The 24,450-nt window shown below is 46.0% G+C and overlaps 1 protein-coding gene across 3 annotated transcripts in view; it reads right to left on the reverse strand.

The window, feature by feature from the left end:
- Positions 1–19,501: 19,501 nt before the first annotated feature.
- unc5ca (unc-5 netrin receptor Ca) overlaps positions 19,502–24,450 on the reverse strand; it is a 335,052-nt gene continuing 330,103 nt past the window's right edge. For all 3 annotated transcript variants that reach the window (XM_064937639.1, XM_064937554.1, XM_064937718.1), the window contains 2 exons: positions 24,147–24,328; positions 19,502–22,051 (listed from right to left, as the gene is read on the reverse strand). In XM_064937639.1, coding sequence (XP_064793711.1) covers positions 21,907–22,051; positions 24,147–24,328 — 327 coding nt within the window. In that variant the 3' untranslated portion in view covers positions 19,502–21,906. The remainder of the gene's footprint in view (positions 22,052–24,146; positions 24,329–24,450) is intronic.

Raw genomic sequence — 24,450 nt, forward strand, 5'->3', positions numbered from 1 at the left:
CTTAAGTCAGAATGTTGACACCGTTTGACCTTACACCAATTAAAAACAACCGATGTATATGAAAACGCCAGAAATATGAAAAAAGCAAATATATAAACTTGGTATTTTTTATTTGATTAGGATCCCCATTAACTGTTGCGATAGTTACTCTTTCTGGGGTCCACATACAACATGAAATAATCCAGAACATTTATAAACAAGAACAGAACTAATCAATGTAAAACGTCACATATCAGTAAATACACACAAAATATCCAGTTCATATAAGGGAGAGATGCTGTGTTGCTTTCTGAAACCAGGTTTGCTGTTCACATTTTTTAGTTAGCAGACACACCTATCCAGAGCGTCTGATAGTAGTGAGTGAACACATTTTCATACTTGTTTCATTCTGGTCGCCTGTGGGTATCAAACCCACAACCCTGGCATTGCAAGCGCCATGCTCTACTAGCGGAGCTACATGGGACACTTGACCCATCTGAGATGTAAGGGAGTTCCATCCAACCATGGCTCTCAATTTGGAATTTTCAACACTGTTTCTTATATAAACGAGAAGCGATGCGGTCCAGTCTCCTCTACTTTTAGCCAAGAGAGACTGGCATGCATAGTATTGATATAAGCCCTCTGATTACAGGGGCCAACTGACCACATGACTGTGAAATAATCAAGATAAGATCAAACTAGAGCCTGCAGGACTTGCTTTGTGGAGTGTGGTGTCAACAAAGCAGAGCATCTCTTTATTAAGGACAGACCTCCCCATCTTTACAACCATTTCATCTGTATGTTTTGACCATGACAGTTTACAATACAAGGTAACGCCAGGTAATTTAGTCTCTTCAACTCGCTTAACAGTCACACTATTCATGATCAGATTCAGCTGAGGTCGAAAACTTAGGGAATTATTTGTACCAAATACAATGCTCAGGACTAGTTTATCACTAGCCACCCATAATAAAACTGACATGCGACTCTTTGTGTAGGTTTGAAGTGACTTGACTAGCTGTGACACAAGGTTGAATCATCAGCATACATGGACACATGCATTGTATCTGGTCAAACACTATTCTTTTCAGAAGTTTGCTAAGAGTCGGCAGCAAGCCGATTGTTCGGTTGTTAGAACCAGCAAAGGGTGCTTTACCATTCTTGTGTAGTGGAATGACTATGGCTTCCCTCAAGTTTTGAGGACAAACATTTTCATCCAAACGCAGTAGCTTTCCATCTATGTTGTCAACACCAAGTGGTTTTTCATTATTGATGAAAAAAAAAATCCACCTCACCCACACTAACTTTACAACAGGATGGCGTCGACAGACATGACAGCTCTGCTTCTAGCTTTGCAGTACTTTGTTTTTTTGTGTGTTATTTCTTACATTATTAGCCCAGAATGTTTTTGGTGTTATTACATACATCCGGAAATAACTTCAGGATATCTGAGTGGTGGTAACTCACCAGCATTACGGGCAGTAATATGACTTTCTCGAATTGGATCGCTTAATGTAAGGAATTTAAAATTATTTATAGTTTTACTTTTGATACCTAAGTATATCTTAAAACAAAAACTTTTAGACTTTTACTTGAGTCATTTTCTATTAAGGTATCTTTACTTTTATTCAAGTATGACTGTTGGGTACTTTTTCCACCCCTGCAGCCAGCTGGGTTCTCAGTGCATCGCACAGGCAGGAATATTTATTTATTTTACTTTATTTAACTGGGTAAGTCAGTTAAGCACAAATTCTTATTTTCAATGATGGCCAAGTGGGTTATTTGCCTGTTCAGGGGCAGAATGACAGATTTGTACCTTGCCAGCTCGGGGATTCGAACTTGCAACCTTCCGGTTATGCGTCCAACGCTCTAACCACTAGGCCACTCTGCCGCCCCAATATATAAATAAAGAACTCACCAGAAGAAGAAAGGCGGTGGTGTATGTTTCATGATTAACTACTCATAATATGATTGTGATAACATATCCTGAGGCTGCATTTATTGTAGCTGGGGATTTTAACAGCACATTTGAAGAAAGCGCTATCGGAGTTCTATCAATACATTGACTGTAGTACTCACTCTGTAAAAAACATTGAACCACTTCTACAACCCCCTTTTGAGATGCCTACAAGGCCCTCCTCCGCCCTCCCTTTGGCAAATCAGATCACGACTCCATTTTGCTCCTCCCTTCCTATAGGCAGAATCTCAAACAGAAACTCAACCCTGGTCTGACCAATCGGAATCCATGCTTAAAGATTGTTTTGATCACATGGATTGGGATATGTTCCAGGTCGCCTCTGAGAATAACATTGATGTATAGACGGACACGGTGACTGAGTTCATCAGGAAGTGTATAGGTGATGATGTTGCGTGCATAGATGACAGCATACTCGCAAAACTGAAAGTGCAAACCACCTCATTTAACCATGGCAAGGTGACTGGGAATATGGTTGTCACGAACCTCGCCGAAGATGGTGCCTCTTCCTCTTCGGGCGGTGCTCGGCGGTCGTCGTCGCCGGCCTATTAGCTGCCATCGATTCCCTTTCCGTTTGTTTTGATTATTGGGTAATTGGGTACACCTGTTTTGTGTTAGGGTTTGTTTGTAGGCTATTTAAGGGCACTAGGCCTGCTGGGTATTTGTGCGGGCTTGTTTCTTGTTACTCTGTTTGGATGGTGTTATTTTTGTTCGTGTCTTTATTCTCCGGACTATTTTGTCCTGTTGTTTGGACTGAGAACTTGTACACGCCCTGTGTGTTGGCGTGACCGCTTTTGTTGCGCCGGTGAAATAAATTGAATAACGACTGAACCCTGCTCTCTGCGCCTGATTCCACCCACCACTCCTAGTTTATCGTAACAATGGTAGAATACAAACAGTGTAGTTATTCCCTCCGTAAGGCAATCAAACAGGCAAAACGTCAGTACAGAGACAAAGTGGAGTCACAATTCAATGGCTCAGACACGAGACGTATGTGGCAGGATCTAGTGGGGTTTACCTGGAGTGCAAAATTGCTAACTTCGAGTGTGAGGTCATGGTGGTGAGGTCATGGTGGTGAGGTCATGTTGGTGAGATCATGGTGGTGAGGTCATGGTGGTGAGGTCATGGTACACAAACAGGTATGGAGAAATGCTACTGGAGTTAAGAGGGGTACACTGCAACCATACCACAACATGGTTAAAGTAGCAAATGGACAGTTTCTCTCAGTCCTGGGTAGCTGGTTCACAGTCATAAACATTGACGGTTTTAATCTGACCTGGGATTTTGTAGACCAGACCAGTGTGCACTGATAGAGACAAACTTCCTGGTAAAATATGGGTCTGTACTTGATTTGAGAAAGAAAACATGTTGTGTTTTGTGGAAGCAGATTCTGTTGATTTTCAGGGGAGGGGCAGGGGGAGTGTCTAAAGTGTTTGTGATGAATGACACGATTATCCCCTCCGGAAGTGAAATGTTTATAACTGGTAAAGTTGAGGGGACAATGACAAAACTGAGGGTATTCTTGAGCCCTGCGTTTTAAGTCACCGATACTGTACAAGTAACCTGTTGACAGCATGTAGCGTTTGCAGCTTAGTGACGGGGAAACTGTCAGTGCGTGTGATGAATGTAACTCCGCAATCACAGTTACTGAAAGAGGGCACTGAACTGGGAGGTTTCTCTATCTGGGAGAAGGGTAGTGAAGACACTATCGTTGCTAGCCTACAGGATTCTAACCAGCCGCCATACTCTTGCACCACAGCAAAGTGGGACGTAAAACATTTAATGCAAGAGCTGGACATAGATTGCAGCTGGGAGCTGTATAGGAAATGGTGGGAATGTATGTTGGAGTGTTTAGCACTGGTGAATTTGACTTGGGCTGCACAAAACTAGTCCAGCATAAGATTGACACAGGGGACACCAGGCCTATCAAACAAGCGTTGAGACGGGTGCCTGTTCATCTGCAAGAAGAGTTTGACAAGCATTTGCAGGACGTGTTAGAAAGGGGAATAGTTAGCCCACCCATCAGTCCATGGGCAGCACCAGTGTTGTTAGTAAGAAAGAAGGATGGCTCAATCAGGTTATGTGCAGATTACAGAAGGTTAAACGGAAAAAAAGATGCTTATCCACTTCCTAGGACTGACGAGACCTTGGACTCGCTTGCCGGTGCTCAGTGGTTTTCCACTTTAGACTTAACCAGTGGGTTGTGGCAAGTTGAACACCGAAGATCATTGCAAAACCTCTTCTGAGACAAAGAGAGGGCTTTTCAAATTCCAGGCCTTTTTGGGTTGACAAATGCACCAAGCATCTTCCAGCGTCTCATAGACCTGGTTTTGGCTGATTTACAGTGAACAACATGCTTGGTGTACGTAGATGACATCATGGTGTTTGGTCGTACATTCAAAGAACATGTGAAGAGTTTAGACAAGGTTTTCAGCAGATTGGAGCAAGCAGGACTTCAGGGGAAGCCATCTAAGTGCCATTTGTTCAGGTCGCAGGTGAGCTACCTGGGACACATCCTCTCGGCTGAGGGATGGTCCACTGACCCCATGAAAACAGAGACAGTCAGGTCATGGCCTAGCCCCAAGTTGCTGACAGAAGCAAGAAGCTTTTTTAGGCCTGGCGTCACACTACAGGAGGTTCATACCATATTTTGCAGCTATGGGGGAGCCTTTGTGCAGATTGGGGGAAATGTTTGAGTGGAACGCAGCGTGTCAAGTGGCCTTTAATTAATTTAAGTAAAAACTTACCACATCCTCCACACTGGCCGGACCCAAATCTAGATTTCATAATGGATACTGATGCATGTCGCACAGGCATAGGGTGCAGTCCTCTCCCAGAAACACGAGGGTAGAGAGCCAGTCAGGCACTGTCAAAACAGGAGGGGAAGTATTCAACTACCAAGAAGGAGCTTCTTGATGCGGTAGTGTTTCTTAAACACATCAGACACTTTTTGCTGGAGGGGACATTTCTACTGGGAAATGATCACAGCTCACTGAGGTGGCTGAGTAACTTCAAACAACCTGAGGGACAGTTGACTAGATGGCTAGAGATACTGGATCAGTTCGACTATGATATTGTCCAGAGGCCAGAGAGACTGCACAGTAATGCAGATGCTGTGTCACGCCGACACACACACACACAGAGAGTGTGAACACAGCCGTCTCACAGGAGGCCACTGTCAATCAGAGAGCCATCGTAAACAAGCCTTAGGATGTCACTATTGAGCCTGCAGTTGGAGCTCAAATGAGCCAGGCTGTACCCAAAAATGCAGCTTTCCTTTTCGAAGGACAGGATAGACACCCAATGGTCTCCTAGTTAAAGAAATGACAAAAAGAGTGTCAAGCAGAGCTCCATGTGGAGTTGCAATCAGAGCCAGAGTTCAGGCCTTTCAAACAAGTGTGGGGGTCATTACATGTGAAGAATGGGGTGTTATTCCTTGAGAGTCTAAACAACGAGACAGATGACACCATCTGGAGTGGGGTGGTACCAGATGAGCTTGTTCATGAGGTACTGACCTTCATCCACAAGGAGAAGAAAAACTCACCAGTAAAATCAGAGCAAGATTTTATTGGCCAGGTTAGCAGAGGGCCATAAAGCAGTGGTGTAAGGGCTGTGTGGCGTGCGCTGCGTATAAGTTACAGGGTCCAGCCCACAGAGCACTCATGACAAGTTAAGTCACAGGCCGACATTTTGAGAGACAAAATGGGTCCATTTACAGAGATGGGACGAGGTAATTATGGTAGTGGTAGTGTCAGATAACTGTACTAGGTGGTCAGAGGCATATGTCATGCCCAATCAGGAAGCAGTAATAGTGGGCAAGAAACTAGTAGAGGAATTTGTGTTGAAGCTAGGCATTCCTCTCTCTATCCATAGAGAGAGAGATGTCATAGAGAGATGTGCAATCTTTTACAAATGAACAAAACCCAAACCTCTCCATACCACCCACAATCAAATGGTTTAGTGGAAAGAATGAACAGAACTCTGATCAATATGATGTCATTTTTTTGTTGATGACAATCAAATAAATTGGGATGAGATACTCCCATATCTGATGATGGCACACAGGAGTAGTGTTCACTCTTTGGGGCTCCTGAGTGCCGCAGCTGTCTAAGGCACTGCATCTCAGTGCTAGAGGTGTCACTACAGACCCTGGTTCGATCCCGGGCTGTATCACAATCGGCAGTGATTGGGAGTCCCATAGGGCGGCGCACAATTGGCCCAGCGTTGTCCGGTTTAGGGGAGGGTTTGGCCATTGTAGGCCGTCATTGCAAAATACGAATTTGTTCCTAACTGACTTGCCTAGTTAAATAAAAGTTAAATAAAAATATATATCTATTCCACAGGGTTCACACCATACATGGTGCTTTTCAGTAGTGAAATGACATTACCAGTTCATGTGGTTCTGGAAACATTATGTGTCTCAGTATGTGCAAAAGGTGCAAGGGTATTTAAGCACCGTTAGGGAAGCTGTAAAGAGAAATCACATAAAAGCCACATGTAAACACAATAAATAAATTGATCTCAAGGTGACGCCCCAGAGGTATGAGGAAAATGAATATGTGTGGCTTAGAGACTCTACCACAGGGGATCACTCAAACTGAGACAGAAATTCAAGGGTCCTTTCAAAATGGAAAATTAACTGTCAGAGGTGCTGTATGAAGAAATACAGTGTAATTGACCTTATCATGCTTATCATGCTTATCATGTACACTACAACAGGCTCAAACCTTACTTGGGTTTGTTTCAAAGCATGAGGTCACTGGCACGGAACAAGAGACTGAGTTGAGCACTGACTCATTTGTGCCTAGTCAGACATACTACCCCTTCAAGAGCAGGGTGGGGGACATCGTGAGACTGTGGGTTCCAAGGGATGTTAATGTCTCAGTGGAATGGGAACTGGACACTATCAGGACCGAAAGCTCAGTCGAAGACACAGAGACTCATACAAAGCAAATGGACGTGAACACTGAGTTGCCCTGTGCACCTGCAAGAGAAAGTGTCTCCTTTGAGACGGGTCTAGCACCTGAGATCACATGGGTCAGTGGGGTAGAACCCAAATAAAGTCGGAAGCTTACATACACTTCGGTTGGAGTCATTAAAACTCGTTTTTCAACCACTCCACAAATTTCTTGTTAACAAACTATAGTTTTGGAAAGTCGGTTAGTACATCTACTTTGTACAAGACACAAGTCATTTTTCCAACAATTGTTGACAGACAGATTATTTCACTTATAATTCACTGTATCACAATTCCAGTGGGTCAGAAGTTTACATTCACTAAGTTGACGGTGCCTTTAAACAGCTTGTAAAATTCCAGAAAATTATGTCATGGCTTTAGAAGCTTCTGATAGGCTAATTGACTTCATTTGAGTCAATTGGAGGTCTACATGTTGTGGAGGTGCTTTTCTGCAGGAGGGACTGGTACACTTCACAAGCATTCTTCTGAGGTTGTGGCAAAATGGCTTAAGGATAACAAAGTCAAGGTATTGGCGTTGCCATCACAAAGCCCTGACCTCAATCCTATAGACAATTTGTGGGCAGAATTGAACAAGTCAAGCAAGGTCTGTCAGGAGGAATGGGCCAAAATCCACATAACTTATTGTGGGATGCTTGTGGAAGGCTACCCAAAACGTTTGACCCAAGTTAAACAATTTAAATGCAATGCTACCAAATACAAATGAGTGTATGTAGACTTATGACCAACTGGGAATGTGATGAAAGAAATAAAAGCTGAAATAAATAACTCTCTCCATTATTATTCTGACATTTCACATTCAATATTTACTAGGATTAAATGTCAGGGATTGTGAAAAACTGAGTTTAAATGTGTTTGGCTAAGGTGTATGTAAACTTCCGACTTCAACTGTATTAGGAGGACTGTCTGGTCAATGCATTCTGAATGCGTTTGGGTCCTGTACACTACTCAGAGGGTATTTTATGTGTGTTTATCCAGATTATTAAACAAAGAGTGTGTTCAGTTGAAGAAGCAGGTAATGTAATGTTTTACACAATGTTATACAAATGAGTTGCTGTATGTGAGAAGGTGGGGGGCATGCTGTATGTGAGAATGTGGGGGGCATGCTGTATGTGAGAATGTGGGGGGCATGGTGTATGTGAGAATGTGGGGGGCATGCTGTATGTGAGAAGGTGGGGGGCATGCTGTATGTGAGAATGTGGGGGGAATGCTGTATGTGAGAATGTGGGGGGCATGCTGTATGTGAGAATGTGGGGGGCATGGTGTATGTGAGAATGTGGGGGGCATGCTGTATGTGAGAAGGTGGGGGGCATGCTGTATGTGAGAATGTGGGGGGAATGCTGTATGTGAGAAGGTGGGGGGCATGCTGTATGTGAGAAGGTGGGGGGCATGCTGTATGTGAGAATGTGGGGAGCATGCTGTATGTGAGAAGGTGGGGGGCATGCTGTATGTGAGAATGTGGGGGGAATGCTGTATGTGAGAATGTGGGGGGGAATGCTGTATGTGAGAAGGTGGGGGGCATGCTGTATGTGAGAATGTGGGGAGCATGCTGTATGTGAGAAGGTGGGGGGCATGCTGTATGTGAGAATGTGGGGAGCATGCTGTATGTGAGAAGGTGGGGGGCATGCTGTATGTGAGAATGTGGGGGGAATGCTGTATGTGAGAATGTGGGGGGAATGCTGTATGTGAGAAGGTGGGGGGCATGCTGTATGTGAGAATGTGGGGAGCATGCTGTATGTGAGAAGGTGGGGGGCATGCTGTATGTGAGAATGTGGGGGGTTGAGGGAGAGTTCATGGGAAGGCTTTGTGCTACCGGTCAGTCCTGTCTGCTCATCCAAATAAAATACAACTTGATTATTTCATGGAAAATCAGTGTCCTAGACTGTTTACACTAGTCAACAAACAGCATGTGACATTGTCTAATAGACATTGTCTAATAGAGTCAGGCACTTGTGAGTGTCAGTTGGTGTATGTGTGTGTTTTGTATTTGTATTAATGATGGATCCCCATTAGTTCATGCCAAGGCAGCAGCTACTCTTCCTGGGGTTTATTATGGATCCCCATTAGTTCCTGCCAAGGCAGAAGCTACTCTTCCTGGGGTTTGTCATAGATCCCCATTAGTTCCTGCCAAGGCAGCAGCTACTCTTCCTGGGGTTTATTATGGATCCCCATTAGATCCTGCCAAGGCAGCAGCTACTCTTCCTGGGGTTTATTATGGATCCCCATTAGATCCTGCCAAGGCAGCAGATACTCTTCCTGTGGTTTATTATGGATCCCCATTAGATCCTGCCAAGGCAGCAGCTACTCTTCCTGGGGTTTATTATGGATCCCCATTAGATCCTGCCAAGGCAGCAGCTACTCTTCCTGGGGTTTATTATGGATCCCCATTAGATCCTGCCAAGGCAGCAGCTACTCTTCCTGGGGTTTATTATGGATCCCCATTAGTTCCTGCCAAGGCAGAAGCTACTCTTCCTGGGGTTTGTCATAGATCCCCATTAGTTCCTGCCAAGGCAGCAGCTACTCTTCCTGGGGTTTATTATGGATCCCCATTAGATCCTGCCAAGGCAGCAGCTACTCTTCCTGGGGTTTATTATGGATCCCCATTAGATCCTGCCAAGGCAGCAGATACTCTTCCTGTGGTTTATTATGGATCCCCATTAGATCCTGCCAAGGCAGCAGCTACTCTTCCTGGGGTTTATTATGGATCCCCATTAGATCCTGCCAAGGCAGCAGCTACTCTTCCTGGGGTTTGTTATGGATCCCCATTAGATCCTGCCAAGGCAGCAGCTACTCTTCCTGGGGTTTATTATGGATCCCCATTAGATCCTGCCAAGGCAGCAGCTACTCTTCCTGGGGTTTGTTATGGATCCCCATTAGATCCTGCCAAGGCAGCAGCTACTCTTCCTGGGGTTTATTATGGATCCCCTTTAGTTCCTGTTGCTAAGGCAGCAGCTACTCTTCCTGGGGTTTATTATGGATCCCCATTAGTTCCTGCCAAGGCAGCAGATACTCTTTCTGGTGTTCAGTCTGATCCCCATTAGTTCCTGCCAAGGCAGCAACTACTCTTCCTGGTGTTCAGTCTGATTCCCATTAGTTTCTGCCAAGGCAGCAGCTCCACTTCCTGTGGTTTCTTATGGATCCCCATGAGTTCCTTCCAAGGCAGCAGCTATTCTTTCTGGGGTCCAAATACATTAAGGCACTTAAATCACATCACACAAAAAAGATAAAACAGTACATCATATAAACATTAAAAACTTTGTGGATGGAGCCTCCCGAGTGGCGCAGTGGTCTAAGACACTGCATCGTAGCAGCGAACTTTGTTGCTACAGATGCTGATTTGAGACCCGTGCCGGCCGCGACCAGGAGACCCATGAGGCGATGCACAATTGGCCCAGTGTCGCCTGAGTTAGGGGAGGGTTTGGCCGGCAGGGATGCCCCTGTCCTATCTCGCTGTAGTGACTCCTTTGGCAGGCCAGGCACATGCACAGTGACACGGTCACCAGATGTATGGTGTTTCCTTTGACACAAAATGTTCTTTTTTTGTGGATGAGTATAATTTGTATGTATAAAATGTAATTTAATAATATTTAAAATGACTAAATCAGGTAATTTTGTATACATTTATTTAAATTTGCATCGGGCCGCTTCTGGGGGGATTCTGGTAAAATGGCGGCAAAGTTGGCTGAATTCCGATTGACGGAAACGGCCTTGATGTACTTGGGCCAATTCTGGGCAGTAACTTCAGTTTGATTCCGGGCCGAGTCCGACACCGGGCCGATTCAATCAGTTCCGGCCCCCCGGAAGAGGGACGCTTCTGGTCTGATTCCTCCTTTGCTAGCGGGGTACTTTGTCCAACCTTACAAAACCTCCTAAAGGAATGTGAAGGCATCACTGGGGATCCTTCTCACTCTACCGTTATCTCTCTCTCTCTCTCTCTCTCTCAGGAATGTGAAGGCATCACTGGGGATCCTTCTCACTCTACCGTTATCTCTCTCTCTCTCTCTCTCTCTCTCTCTCTCAGGAATGTGAAGGCATCACTGGGGATCCTTCTCACTCTACCGTTATCTCTCTCTCTCTCTTTTCTCTCTCTCTCTCTCTCTTTCTCTCTCTCTCTCTCTCTCTCTCTCTCTCTCTCTCGCTACACTGTCTCTCCTCAGTTTACAAGAGGAGGAAGAAGGGGGCAGACGTTTTGTCGGTAATCTACAATACCCCCTCTATTATTCAAAGGTACATCTGAGGTACTGTCATTGTAGTATAGTTAGACATGCCTTCTTAGGCCTGTGCCTTATTAGGCCTGTGCCTTAGCCTTATTAGGCCTGTGCCTTATTAGGCCTGTGCCTTATTAGGCCTGTGCCTTATCAGGCCTGTAAAGAGATATGTTGATGAGACAGGGACTAACCAATGTGCGAGGCTTACACTTAACACATGCCTTCTTAGGCCTGTGCCTTATTAGGCCTGTGCCTTAGCCTTATTAGGCCTGTGCCTTATTAGGCCTGTGCCTTATTAGGCCTGTGCCTTATTAGGCCTGTGCCTTAGCCTTATTAGGCCTGTGCCTTATTAGGCCTGTGCCTTATTAGGCCTGTGCCTTATTAGGCCTGTGCCTTATCAGGCCTGTAAAGAGATATGTTGATGAGACAGGGACTAACCAATGTGCGAGGCTTAACACTTAACACATGCCTTCTTAGGCCTGTGCCTTATTAGGCCTGTGCCTTAGCCTTATTAGGCCTGTGCCTTGGCCTTATCAGGCCTGTAAAGAGATATGTTGATGAGACAGGGACTAACCAATGTGCGAGGCTTAACACTTAACACATGCCTTCTTAGGCCTGTGCCTTATCAGGCCTGTAAAGAGATATGTTGATGAGACAGGGACTAACCAATGTGCGAGGCTTAACACTTAACACATGCCTTCTTAGGCCTGTGCCTTATTAGGCCTGTGCCTTAGCCTTATTAGGCCTGTGCCTTGGCCTTATCAGGCCTGTAAAGAGATATGTTGATGAGACAGGGACTAACCAATGCGCGAGGCTTAACACTTAACACATGCCTTATTAGGCCTGTGCCTTATTAGGCCTGTGCCTTAGCCTTATCTGGCCTGTAAAGAGATATGTTGATGAGACAGGGACTAACCAATGCGCGAGGCTTAACACTTAACACATGCCTTATTAGGCCTGTGCCTTATTAGGCCTGTGCCTTAGCCTTATCTGGCCTGTAAAGAGATATGTTGATGAGACAGGGACTAACCAATGTGCGAGGCTTAACACTTAACACATGCCTTCTTAGGCCTGTGCCTTATTAGGCCTGTGCCTTAGCCTTATTAGGCCTGTGCCTTGGCCTTATCAGGCCTGTAAAGAGATATGTTGATGAGACAGGGACTAACCAATGCGCGAGGCTTAACACTTAACACATGCCTTCTTAGGCCTGTGCCTTATTAGGCCTGTGCCTTAGCCTTATCTGGCCTGTAAAGAGATATGTTGATGAGACAGGGACTAACCAATGTGCGAGGCTTAACACTTAACACATGCCTTCTTAGGCCTGTAAAGCGATATGTTGATGAGACAGGGACTAACCAATGTGCGAGGCTTAACACTTAACACATGCCTTCTTAGGCCTGTGCCTTAGTCTTATCAGGCCTGTAAAGAGATATGTTGATGAGACAGGGACTAACCAATGTGCGAGGCTTAACACTTAACACATGCCTTCTTAGGCCTGTGCCTTATTAGGCCTGTGCCTTAGCCTTATTAGGCCTGTGCCTTGGCCTTATCAGGCCTGTAAAGAGATATGTTGATGAGACAGGGACTAACCAATGTGCGAGGCTTAACACTTAACACATGCCTTCTTAGGCCTGTGCCTTATTAGGCCTGTGCCTTAGCCTTATTAGGCCTGTGCCTTGGCCTTATCAGGCCTGTAAAGAGATATGTTGATGAGACAGGGACTAACCAATGCGCGAGGCTTAACACTTAACACATGCCTTATTAGGCCTGTGCCTTATTAGGCCTGTGCCTTAGCCTTATCTGGCCTGTAAAGAGATATGTTGATGAGACAGGGACTAACCAATGTGCGAGGCTTAACACTTAACACATGCCTTCTTAGGCCTGTGCCTTAGTCTTATCAGGCCTGTAAAGAGATATGTTGATGAGACAGGGACTAACCAATGTGCGAGGCTTAACACTTAACACATGCCTTATCAGGCCTGTAAAGAGATATGTTGATGAGACAGGGACTAACCAATGTGCGAGGCTTAACACTTAACACATGCCTTCTTAGGCCTGTGCCTTATCAGGCCTGTAAAGAGATATGTTGATGAGACAGGGACTAACCAATGTGCGAGGCTTACACTTAACACATGCCTTCTTAGGCCTGTGTCATGTCTTATTATGTCTGTTCCTGTCCTTTCTCTTCACTCTGTCTCTCTCTGCTGGTCTTATTAGGTTACCTTCTCTTTCTCTCCTTCTCCAGCTGTTCCACATCTCCCCTAACTAGCTCATTCACCCTTTCCCCACCTGTTCCCTCTTTTCCCTCTGATTAGGTCTCTATTTCTCTCTCTGTTCCTGCTACTTTCGGTGTCAGATTCTTGTTTGTGTTTTTCATGCCAGAAGCAAGCTATCGTCTCGTTTGCTTCCACCTTGTCCTATCCTGTCGGAGTCTGCCTGGCAGGTGCATCCTGCACTCTACTAACGTTCTTTTGTTCCATTGACAACGTCGGAAGAGGATCTATGCCATTCCTGTTTTTTCATTAAAAGAACTCTGTTTTCTGTTAAAACCGCTTTTGGGTCTTCACTCAAGTACATAACAGAAGAATCTGACCAAGAATGGACCCAGCGGCTCCGGACCCTTTTCACTCCGCCGTCGAGATCCAGGGAGCGATGCTAGGCAGACACGAGGAGGAATTGTCTGCTGCTCGACATGCCGTTGAGACCCTGGCCGTCCAAGTCTCCGACCTCACAAGACAGGTTCACCAACTCCACCTCGATCCACCACCCACTTCCAGGGTTTCCGAGTCTCCGGAGCCCAGGATCAATAACCCGCCGTGTTGCTCTGGGGAGCCCACTGAGTGCCGCTCATTCCTCACTCAGTGTGATGTGGTGTTCTCTCTCCAGCCCAACACTTACTCCAGGAGCACAGCCCGCATCGCCTACGTCATTTCTCTCCTTACCGGACGGGCGCGTGAGTGGGGCACGGCAATCTGGGAGGCGAGGGCTGAGTGTATTAACCAGTATCAGGACTTTAAGGAGGAGATGATACGGGTTTTTGACCGTTCTGTTTTTGGGGAGGAGGCTTCCAGGGCCCTGTCTTCCCTATGTCAGGGGAATCGATCCATAACGGATTATTCTATTGAGTTTCGCACTCTCGCTGCCTCTAGTGACTGGAACGAGCCGGCTTTGCTCGCTCGTTTTCTGGAGGGTCTCCTCGCCGAGGTTAAGGATGAGATCCTCTCCCGGGAGGTTCCTTCCAGTCTGGACTCCTTAATAGCTCTCGCTATTCGCATAGAGCGACGGTTTGATCTTCGTCGCCGAGCTCGTGGAAAGGAGTTCGCGTTCTCCGTTGCCCCCTCTCCACATCACTGCCACCTGCCGCATCACTGCCACCCTCCTCCGCCGGCTCGGATGCTGAGCCTATGCAGCTGGGGGTATCCGCATCTCGGCCAAGGAGAAGGAACGGAGAATCACCAACCGCCTCTGTCTCTACTGCGGCTCCGCTGGTCATTTTGTCACCTCATGCCCAGTAAAAGCCAGAGCTCATCAGTAAGAGGAGGGCTACTGGTGAGCGCAACTACTCAGGTCTCTCCTTCAAGATCCTGCACTACCTTTCCGGTCCATCTCCGCTGGCCCGGTTCATCTGCTTCCTGCAGTGCCTTGATAGACTCTGGGGCGGAGGGCTGTTTTATGGACGAGACCTGGGCTCGGGAACATGACATTCCTCTCAGACAGTTAAGGGATCCCACGGCCTTGTTCGCTTTAGATGGTAGTTCTCTCCCCAAGATTCAGCGTGAGACGCTGCCTTTAACCCTCACTGTCTCTGGTAATCATAGCGAAACCATTTCTTTTTTAATTTTTCGTTCACCTTTTACACCTGTTGTTTTGGGTCATCCCTGGCTAGTGCGCCATAACCCTTCTATTAATTGGTCTAGTAATACTATCCTATCCTGGAATGTTTCTTGTCATGTGACCTGTTTAATGTCTGCTATCCCTCCTGTGTCCTCTGTCTCTTCTTCACAGGAGGAGCCTGGTGATTTGACAGGGGTGCCGGAGGAGTATCACGATCTGCGCACGGTGTTCAGTCGTTCCAAGGCCACTTCTCTCCCTCCACACCGGTCGTATGACTGTAGTATTGATCTCCTTCCGGGAACTACTCCCCCGGGGTAGATTATACTCTCTGTCGGCTCCCGAACGTAAGGCTCTCGAGGATTATTTGTCTGTATCGCTCGACGCCGGTACCATAGTCTCCTCCTCCTCTCCCGCCGGAGCGGGGGTTTTTTTGTTCAGAAGAAGGACGGGTCCCTGCGCCCATGCGTGGATTATCGAGGGCTGAATGACATAACAGTTAAGAATCGTTATCCGCTTCCTCTTATGTCTTCAGCCTTCGAGATCCTGCAGGGAGCCAGGTTTTTCACCAAATTGGACCTTCGTAACACCTACCATCTCGTGCGCATCAGGGAGGGGACGAGTGGAAGACGGCGTTTAACACTCCGTTAGGGCACTTTGAATACCGGGTTCTTCCTTTCGGCCTCGTTAACGCTCCAGCTGTCTTTCAGGCACTAGTTAACGACGTCCTGAGAGACATGCTGAACATTTTTGTTTTCGTTTACATGGACGATATCCTGATTTTTTCACCGTCTCTCCCGATTCATGTTCAGCACGTGCGACGCGTCCTCCAGCGCCTTTTGGAGAACTGTCTTTATGTGAAGGCTGAGAAGTGCACTTTTCATGCCTCCTCTGTCCCTTTTCTCGGTTCCGTTATTTCCGCTGAGGGCATTAAGATGGATCCCGCTAAGGTCCAGGCTGTCATTGATTGGCCCGTTCCTAAGTCACGCGTCGAGCTGCAGCGCTTTCTTGGCTTCGCGAATTTCTATCGTCGTTTCATCCGTAATTTCGGTCAGGTGGCAGCTCCCCTCACAGCCCTTACTTCTGTTAAGACGTGCTTTAAGTGGTCCGTTTCCGCCCAGGGAGCTTTTGATCTTCTCAAGAATCGTTTTACATCCGCACCTATTCTTGTTACACCTGACATCTCTAGACAGTTTGTTGTTGAGGTTGACGCGTCAGAGGTGGGCGTGGGAGCCATTCTTTCTCAGCGCTCCCTCTCTGACGGCAAGGTCCATCCTTGCGCGTTTTTCTCTCATCGCTTATCGCCGTCAGAACGTAATTATGATGTTGGTAATCGCGAACTGCTCGCCATCCGCTTAGCCCTAGGCGAATGGCGACAGTGGTTGGAGGGGGCGACCGTTCCTTTTGTCGTTTGGACTGACCATAGGAACCTTGAGTACATCCGTTCAGCCAAACGACTTAATGCGCGTCAGGCTCGTTGGGCTCTGTTTTTCGCTCGTTTCGAGTTTGTTATTTCTTATCGTCCGGGCTCAAAGAACACCAAGCCTGATGCTTTATCTCGTCTCTTCAGTTCTTCTGAGGTCTCCACCGACCCCGAGGGGATTCTCCCTGAGGGGCGTGTTGTCGGGTTGACTGTCTGGGGAATTGAGAGGCAGGTAAAGCAAGCACTCGCTCACACTCCGTCGCCGCGAGCTTGTCCTAGGAACCTTCTGTTCGTTCCCGTTCCTACTCGTCCGGCCGTTCTTCAGTGGGCCCACTCTGCCAAGTTAGCCGGCCACCCCGGCGTTCGGGGTACGCTCGCTTCCATTCGCCAGCGTTTCTGGTGGCCCACTCGGGAACGTGACGCGCGTCGATTTGTCGCTGCTTGTTCGGTCTGCGCGCAGACTAAATCTGGGAACTCTCCTCCTGCCGGCCGTCTCAGACCGCTTCCCATTCCCTCTCGACCGTGGTCTCACATCGCTTTAGATTTTATCACCGGACTGCCTTCATCAGCGGGGAAGACAGTTATTCTTACGGTTGTCGATAGATTCTCTAAGGCGGCTCATTTCATTCCTCTCGCTAAGCTCCCTTCTGCTAAGGAGACGGCTCAGATCATTATCGAGAATGTTTTCCGAATTCATGGCCTTCCGTCAGACGTCGTTTCAGACAGAGGCCCGCAGTTCACGTCTCAATTTTGGAGGGAGTTTTGCCGTTTGATTGGGGCTTCCGTCAGTCTCTCGTCCGGCTTTCATCCCCAGTCTAACGGTCAAGCCGAACGGGCCAATCAGACTGTTGGTCGCATTTACGCAGTCTTTCTTTTCGTAACCCTGCGTCTTGGTCAGAACAGCTCCCCTGGGCAGAGTACGCCCACAACTCGCTTCCTTCGTCTGCTACCGGTCTATCTCCTTTTCAGAGTAGCCTCGGGTACCAGCCTCCGCTGTTCTCATCTCAGCTCGCCGAGTCCTGCGTCCCCTCCGCTCAGGCTTTTGTCCAGCGTTGCGAGCGCACCTGGAAGGGGGTCAGGTCGGCACTTTGCCGTAATAGGGCGCAGACTGTGAGGGCCGCTAATAAGCGTAGGACCAAGAGTCCTAGATATTGTTGCGGTCAGAGAGTATGGCTCTCCACTCAGAACCTTCCCCTTAAGACAGCTTCTCGCAAGTTGACCCCGCGGTTCATTGGTCCGTTCCGTATTTCTCAAGTCATTAATCCTGTCGCAGTGCGACTTCTTCTCCCGCGCTATCTTCGTCGCGTTCACCCGGTCTTCCATGTCTCCTGTGTTAAGCCCGTTCTTCGCGCCCCCGCTCGTCCCTCCCCCCCCCCCCATCCTTGTCGAGGGCGCACCTATCTACAGGGTTCGTAAGATTTTGGACATGCGTCCTCGGGGCCGTGGTCATCAGTACCTAGTGGATTGGGAGGGGTACGGTCCTGAGGAGAGGAGTTGGGTTCCCTCTCGGGACGTGCTGGACCGTTCGCTGATCGATGATTTCCTCCGTTGCCGCCAGGTTTCCTCCTCGAGTGCGCCAGGAGGCGCTCGGTGAGTGGGGGGGTACTGTCATGTCTTATTATGTCTGTTCCTGTCCTTTCTCTTCACTCTGTCTCTCTCTGCTGGTCTTATTAGGTTACCTTCTCTTTCTCTCCTTCTCCAGCTGTTCCACATCTCCCCTAACTAGCTCATTCACCCTTTCCCCACCTGTTCCCTCTTTTCCCTCTGATTAGGTCTCTATTTCTCTCTCTGTTCCTGCTACTTTCGGTGTCAGATTCTTGTTTGTGTTTTTCATGCCAGAAGCAAGCTATCGTCTCGTTTGCTTCCACCTTGTCCTATCCTGTCGGAGTCTGCCTGGCAGGTGCATCCTGCACTCTACTAACGTTCTTTTGTTCCATTGACAACGTCGGAAGAGGATCTATGCCATTCCTGTTTTTTCATTAAAAGAACTCTGTTTTCTGTTAAAACCGCTTTTGGGTCTTCACTAAAGTACATAACAGCCTGTGCCTTATTAGGCCTGTTTCTTATCCTTATCAGGCCTGTAAAGAGATATGTTGATGAGACAGGGACTAACCAATGTGCGAGGCTTAACACTTAACACATGCCTTCTTAGACCTGTGCCTTAGCCTTCTTAGGCCTGTGCCTTATCAGGCCTGTAAAGAGATATGTTGATGAGACAGGGACTAACCAATTTGCGAGGCTTAACACTTAACACATGCCTTCTTAGGCCTGTGCCTTATCAGGCCTGTAAAGAGATATGTTGATGAGACAGGGACTAACCAATGCGCGAGGCTTAACACTTAACACATGCCTTATTAGGCCTGTGTCTTATTAGGCCTGTGCCTTAGGCTTATCTGGCCTGTAAAGAGATATGTTGATGAGACAGGGACTAACCAATGTGCGAGGCTTAACACTTAACACATGCCTTCTTAGGCCTGTGCCTTAGCCTTATCAGGCCTGTAAAGAGATATGTTGATGGGACAGGGACTAACCAATGTGCGAGGCTTAACACTTAACACATGCCTTCTTAGGCCTGTAAAGAGATATGTTGATGAGACAGGGACTAACCAATGTGCGAGGCTTAACACTTAACACATGCCTTCTTAGGCCTGTAAAGAGATATGTTGATGAGACAGGGACTAACCAATGTGCGAGGCTTAACACTTAACACATGCCTTCTTAGGCCTGTGCCTTATCAGGCCTGTAAAGAGATATGTTGATGAGACAGGGACTAACCAATGTGCGAGGCTTAACACTTCCCCAATAAAACAGTTCCAAACTCCTGATGCCTGAACTACTGTTGTGGCTGATTTTCTGATGCACATTCAAGTTAAAAGGGAGACGTGTGCAGAGTTTCATATTCTACATTACTGAACACTGAGCAATAAGGCTTACTTCAATGACGTGTTTGGCCTAATGTAGGACTGACTCTAGCTCTGGTCCATGGCGTTAGGTCCAGGGCACATTCCTCCACTAATAATATTAGTAGTGGAGGAAAGTACACTAACGCTCTGGACCAGAGCTAGACTAGCTTATGCATTAACATAAGACCACATCAGTACTCATTTTCAGCGTTGCATAATAAATATAATTTATTAACAGTCTTAAAAATTCTTTCTTACACTTTGTACAGAAACTGAGGAGATGCAAGCGTTTTGGGAGAGTCAGCGGTGGTGTCATGAAGCCAAACCCGAGTGGACGACAACCTCACTACACTAACACTAATTATATCATTCATCATTTTTATTCAGATAATAAAATAAAATGCACTTACTAGCACAGCTCTATTAATATCATTTGTTTGTAAAGGATGCCAAGTTTGCATAGTAGACACAGCTTTTACCAAAAAAACAAAATAAACCAAACTGGTAAACATACAAACTAGTATCTAACTGCACTGCTCTTTTTATATACTGTACTGAAACAGCCAAAAATGTATTTGACAGTGGTATTCTGTACATCATAAAACATTTACATACTTTGATATCTTCTAACGCAGGCTGTCACATTAACATCCCTGTGTTGTATATTTCACTTTGTTGGTCAACATGCACTCTTTTCTTTCTTCATGAAAAATATCCCTTTTTAATTCTTTCAGCATTCACCCTGTTAATGCGTTGTGGAACATGGGGCCATATGTGGCAGTTTGGACAGTTTGAAATAGGCTGTAAGTGTGAGCGCTTTTCAAACTATGATCCTCTGCGTCCCTGTAGTCCAGTATTCATGGTTCAGTTTGTTATTGGCTTGTATTTTACCTTCCTGAAACTTTGTCTACGCTACAGCTGAGCAGGTTCTCCACATCTACACAAACAGCTTCATGTGCAGCTTTGTCTTCCATTCTGAGTTGTTTTGAGCCTCACATTATGACAGTGAAGAAATGCATACAGTAAGTATCATAATACGATATGGGATAGACTATTATCTAACACCTATATTGATATTGAGAGTTGTATGTCGTCATAGCCTGGTCCCCAGATCTTTGTATGCTATCAAATCAACTCATTGTCATGCCAAACTAGTTATTCTATGGTAAAGATTTGTATTTTCTTTGAAACTCCTCTTTTGAATGACATCAAGTGAGATAATGAAGGACAGAATGTAGAACATAGCTAGTCAAATAGCCATTGCCATATTCAACTATGTACCTGTATAAGTTAGGAAAATAAGGCAGTCCAACTTAATGCAACTGAGGCTTTTATGTCCACAATTCATTGCATCTTTTCTCCATATAACCGTATTGGCCTCTCCGCTCTGGTCTCAGATCAGTTTGCTATGGTGTAACTCAAGAGCAGAAACAGGCAGTCCCACCCGCTCCAGGGTGACGTTTCCTCTAGGTACAGCTTTGACTCCTCCAATCATAACCTTAACCATTAGTCGGGGAAATTCAAAACTGACCCAAGATCAGTGTCTAGGGGTAACTTCACCGTACTCCAGTCCCCACCCACACCCACTTTATTCTCTATCAGTAAGACCCAGATATGCTTGACCTCAATAATTCTCTGCACATTTATCCCCAACAAAAGCGGCCAGTGCTCAAATGCACAGTTGTTCTGCAAAATAGTCAATTTCGAACAACAAAGCTAATGTGTTAGCTAGCCCCCTCCCATCAGTTCACAGCTCTAACTGAAAATAAATCACAATACAAATGAATAATGATTAACAATAAAGCAATAGTATAATGCCATTAGAATGTACTTGTTATTCATGTATTTACACGGTTCAGACACGATTATAAGATAGATGTTATTTTTCCAAAGGCCACACGATGGCGCTAGAGATCAACAAAACCACAACGAAACAAATTAGACAAAAGGGGAGCAAGACATAAGGGTTTCTTCACCACACCTTGAATCCTGAAATTAAAATAATGATTAAACATATTTAGGGAAATCAACACAAGCTAAATGTAATCAACAGAACCAATATATGGATAGTATTGGTGGTGCGGATAAAATGGACTGCATTCGGTTCTCCATATCGCATAACTACATTATTCCAAGGACTCCACTTCAATACTTGTCCCTTTTCGCTTCCTGTCTGTCTCCCTATTCTGACTGAGCGACAGTCACTGAGTAGCCTACATACGTTAGTAAAGTCTGAAGTAGGAAATCATCCACATATATGGACAGCAGAATAGACCGTTTCCTAGGAAACTGTATAAAGAAAAGCAGACTGTACCAAGGAACGCACAGCCAAGGATAACAATGGGATCTCCAGGATTTGTTTTCTTTCTGTTGTCCCCCAATACAAAATAATCACAGCAAAGAGAACGACTCGGATCACACATCAACAACAAGGTCTTTTTGCTCACTAATTTCTCCCACCCACACGTGTTTTTTTTGTCCCGCCCATTGACATGGGTGACAGTCAGGACATTGTCTGTCTGTGCGTTGGTCTGTTTGTGTCCGTCGGTGTCCGTGACTCAGACCCACTCAAATGGCCCTTGGTCCGGTCCTCGGGTGTCAGTGCTCCGTCGTCATGGCACCAGGCTGTCGTGGCGACCCATCTCCTCCAGCACGGCGGCCAGTCTGTTGAGGTTCCCGTCTGGGAAGTGTTGGGCCTCCCACAGGTCCAAGATCACCCCTGTGGGACTGGACTTGGTGGCAAAATAGTTCAGATACCTGAGGGACAACAAGAGACACCTTTATGGTAAAAAAACATGGTCGCGTTCATGTCCAACACCATAATGCAGCCATCTTTAGAGCAGTTCTCTCTCCACCCCTTTGCTTAAGGATGAGGCTGCTCCTGCTTAGATGTGGACTAACTTAAGGATGAAGATGTTCCTGCTTAGATGTGAACTAACTTAAGGATGAAGATGTTCCTGCTTAGACGTTAACTAACTTAAGGATGAGGATGCTCCTGCTTAGATGTGAACTAACTTGAGGATGAGGAGGAGGTTGCTTAACTTAAGCAGCTCCTGCCTTCCCCACCAATGCACAGTCAGAGAGGAGGGGGGAGAGGCTTGCCTTTAGGACCCCGCTTCTGCCTGCTCTCCCTTCCTCCCTCCCTTCCTCATCTTCTGTTGCTCGTGTGTCTCACTCTCTCCATCCACGTGTGTGTCAGCTGTCTTAATCTAAAAATGTATCTTGGTGATAAACATGGGTCTATGTCTGATGTCTTGCTAACCACTGCTTCTTCTTGGATGAACCCACTTGGGGACAGTCATAGCTTGCCTACATAGGCAAGGGTCACCACAATTATGGATGATGTAGGTGGTGAGGATGTGACATCATTGTGTATTTATAAGGTGGTGTGCAAGGGAGTAGGGTGAAGTTGCCACTATACACTGATCTTGGGTCAGTTTTGCATTTCCAACCAATAAAGGTTACGGTTAGGATTGGGGTATGGGAAGCTTTATGTATGTACAGTGCCTTCAGAAAGTATTCATACCCCTTGACATATTCCACATTGTTGTTTTCCAGCCTGAATTGAAATGTATTGAAAATTAAATCCAGAAATATATAATTTAAATAAGTATCCACACCCCTGAGTCAATACATGTTAGAATCACCTGCAATTACAGCTGTGAGTTGTTGTCTTTATTAAGATCGTTGCACACCTAGATTGTACAATATTTGCATATCATAATGTTTTTAATTATTCAAGCTTTGTCTAGTTGTTAATAATTTTTTGAACAGACATTTTCAAGTCGTGCCAAAGATTTAAGTCAAAACTCTAACTACGCCACTCAGGAACATTCAATGTTGTCTTGGTAGACAACTCCGGTGTATATTTGGCTATTGTCCTGATGAAAGGTGAATTTGTCTCCCAGTATCTGTTGGAAAGCAGATTGAACCAGGTTTCCCTCTAGGATTTTGCCTGTGCTTAGCTCTATTCCGTTTCCTTTCATCCTAAAAAACTCCCTAGTCGTTGCCGATAACAAGCATACCCATAACATGATGCAGCCACCACCATACTTGAAAATATGATGACTGGTACTCACGTGATGTGTTGGCTTTGATCCAAACATAACACTTTGTATTCAGGACATAAAGTTAATTTCTTGGCAATTTTACTTTAGTGCCTTAATGTAAACAGGATGCATGTTTTGGAATATTTTTATTCTATACAGGCTTCCTTCTTTTCACTCTGTCATTTAGGTTAATATTGTGGAGTAACAACTGATGATGGATCAACAACATTGTATTCTCCTGTATCTTTGTAGTCACTGAGTGTGTTGATACACCATCCAAAGTGTAATTGATAACTTCACCTTGCTCAAATGGATATTCAATGTCTGCTTTCTTTATTGTTAGCCATCTACCAATAGGTGCCGTTCTTTGCGAGGCTTTCAACCCTGTTTGTGGTTGAATCTGTGTTTGAAATTCACTGCTAGACTGAGGGACCTTACAGATAAGTGTATGTGTGGGGTACATAGATGAGGTAGTCAATCAAAAATCATGTTAAACACATATTTTTGCACACAGTGAGTCCATGCAACTTATGTGACTTGTTAAGCACATATTTACTCCTGAACTTATTAAGGTTTGTCCTAACAAAGGGGTTGGATATTTAGTCAAGACATTTCAGCTTTTAATTTTGAATTAATTTGTAAACATTTTGAAGAACATTGACAATATGGGGTAAAGTAGGCCAGTGACAACATCTCAGTTTAATCCATTTTAAATTCAGGCCGCAACACAACAAAATGTGGAATAAGTCATGGGTGTGATTACTTCCTGAAGCCACTGTATGTGCTGGGGTGTTCCCTCTGACCTGTCCAGGTTGAGTTTGTGGGCCAGCATCCTCCAGTCATTGGATCCTCTGGTCTGGGGCGCGTCAAGGCTGCCACAGAGCTTCTGTCTGATGGAGAGAGGGATACGGAAGGCGTTGAGCCCCACCAGGGTGGTGATGTTGCTAGCCGGGTCCATGAGAGACGTGTCTATGTTCTGGGTATCCTGAGATGGAGAACAGACAGATAGACAAACAAAGTGTTAGCTGTGTGATGACAGGGCTGGGGGGGGGAGGGGGGTTCTGCTATGCTTTTGGGGACCTAATATCCCCCAAAGTCCTCACAAGG

Source organism: Oncorhynchus masou, chromosome 1 (assembly GCF_036934945.1).
Source record: "Oncorhynchus masou masou isolate Uvic2021 chromosome 1, UVic_Omas_1.1, whole genome shotgun sequence".
Lineage (NCBI taxonomy): Eukaryota > Metazoa > Chordata > Actinopteri > Salmoniformes > Salmonidae > Oncorhynchus > Oncorhynchus masou.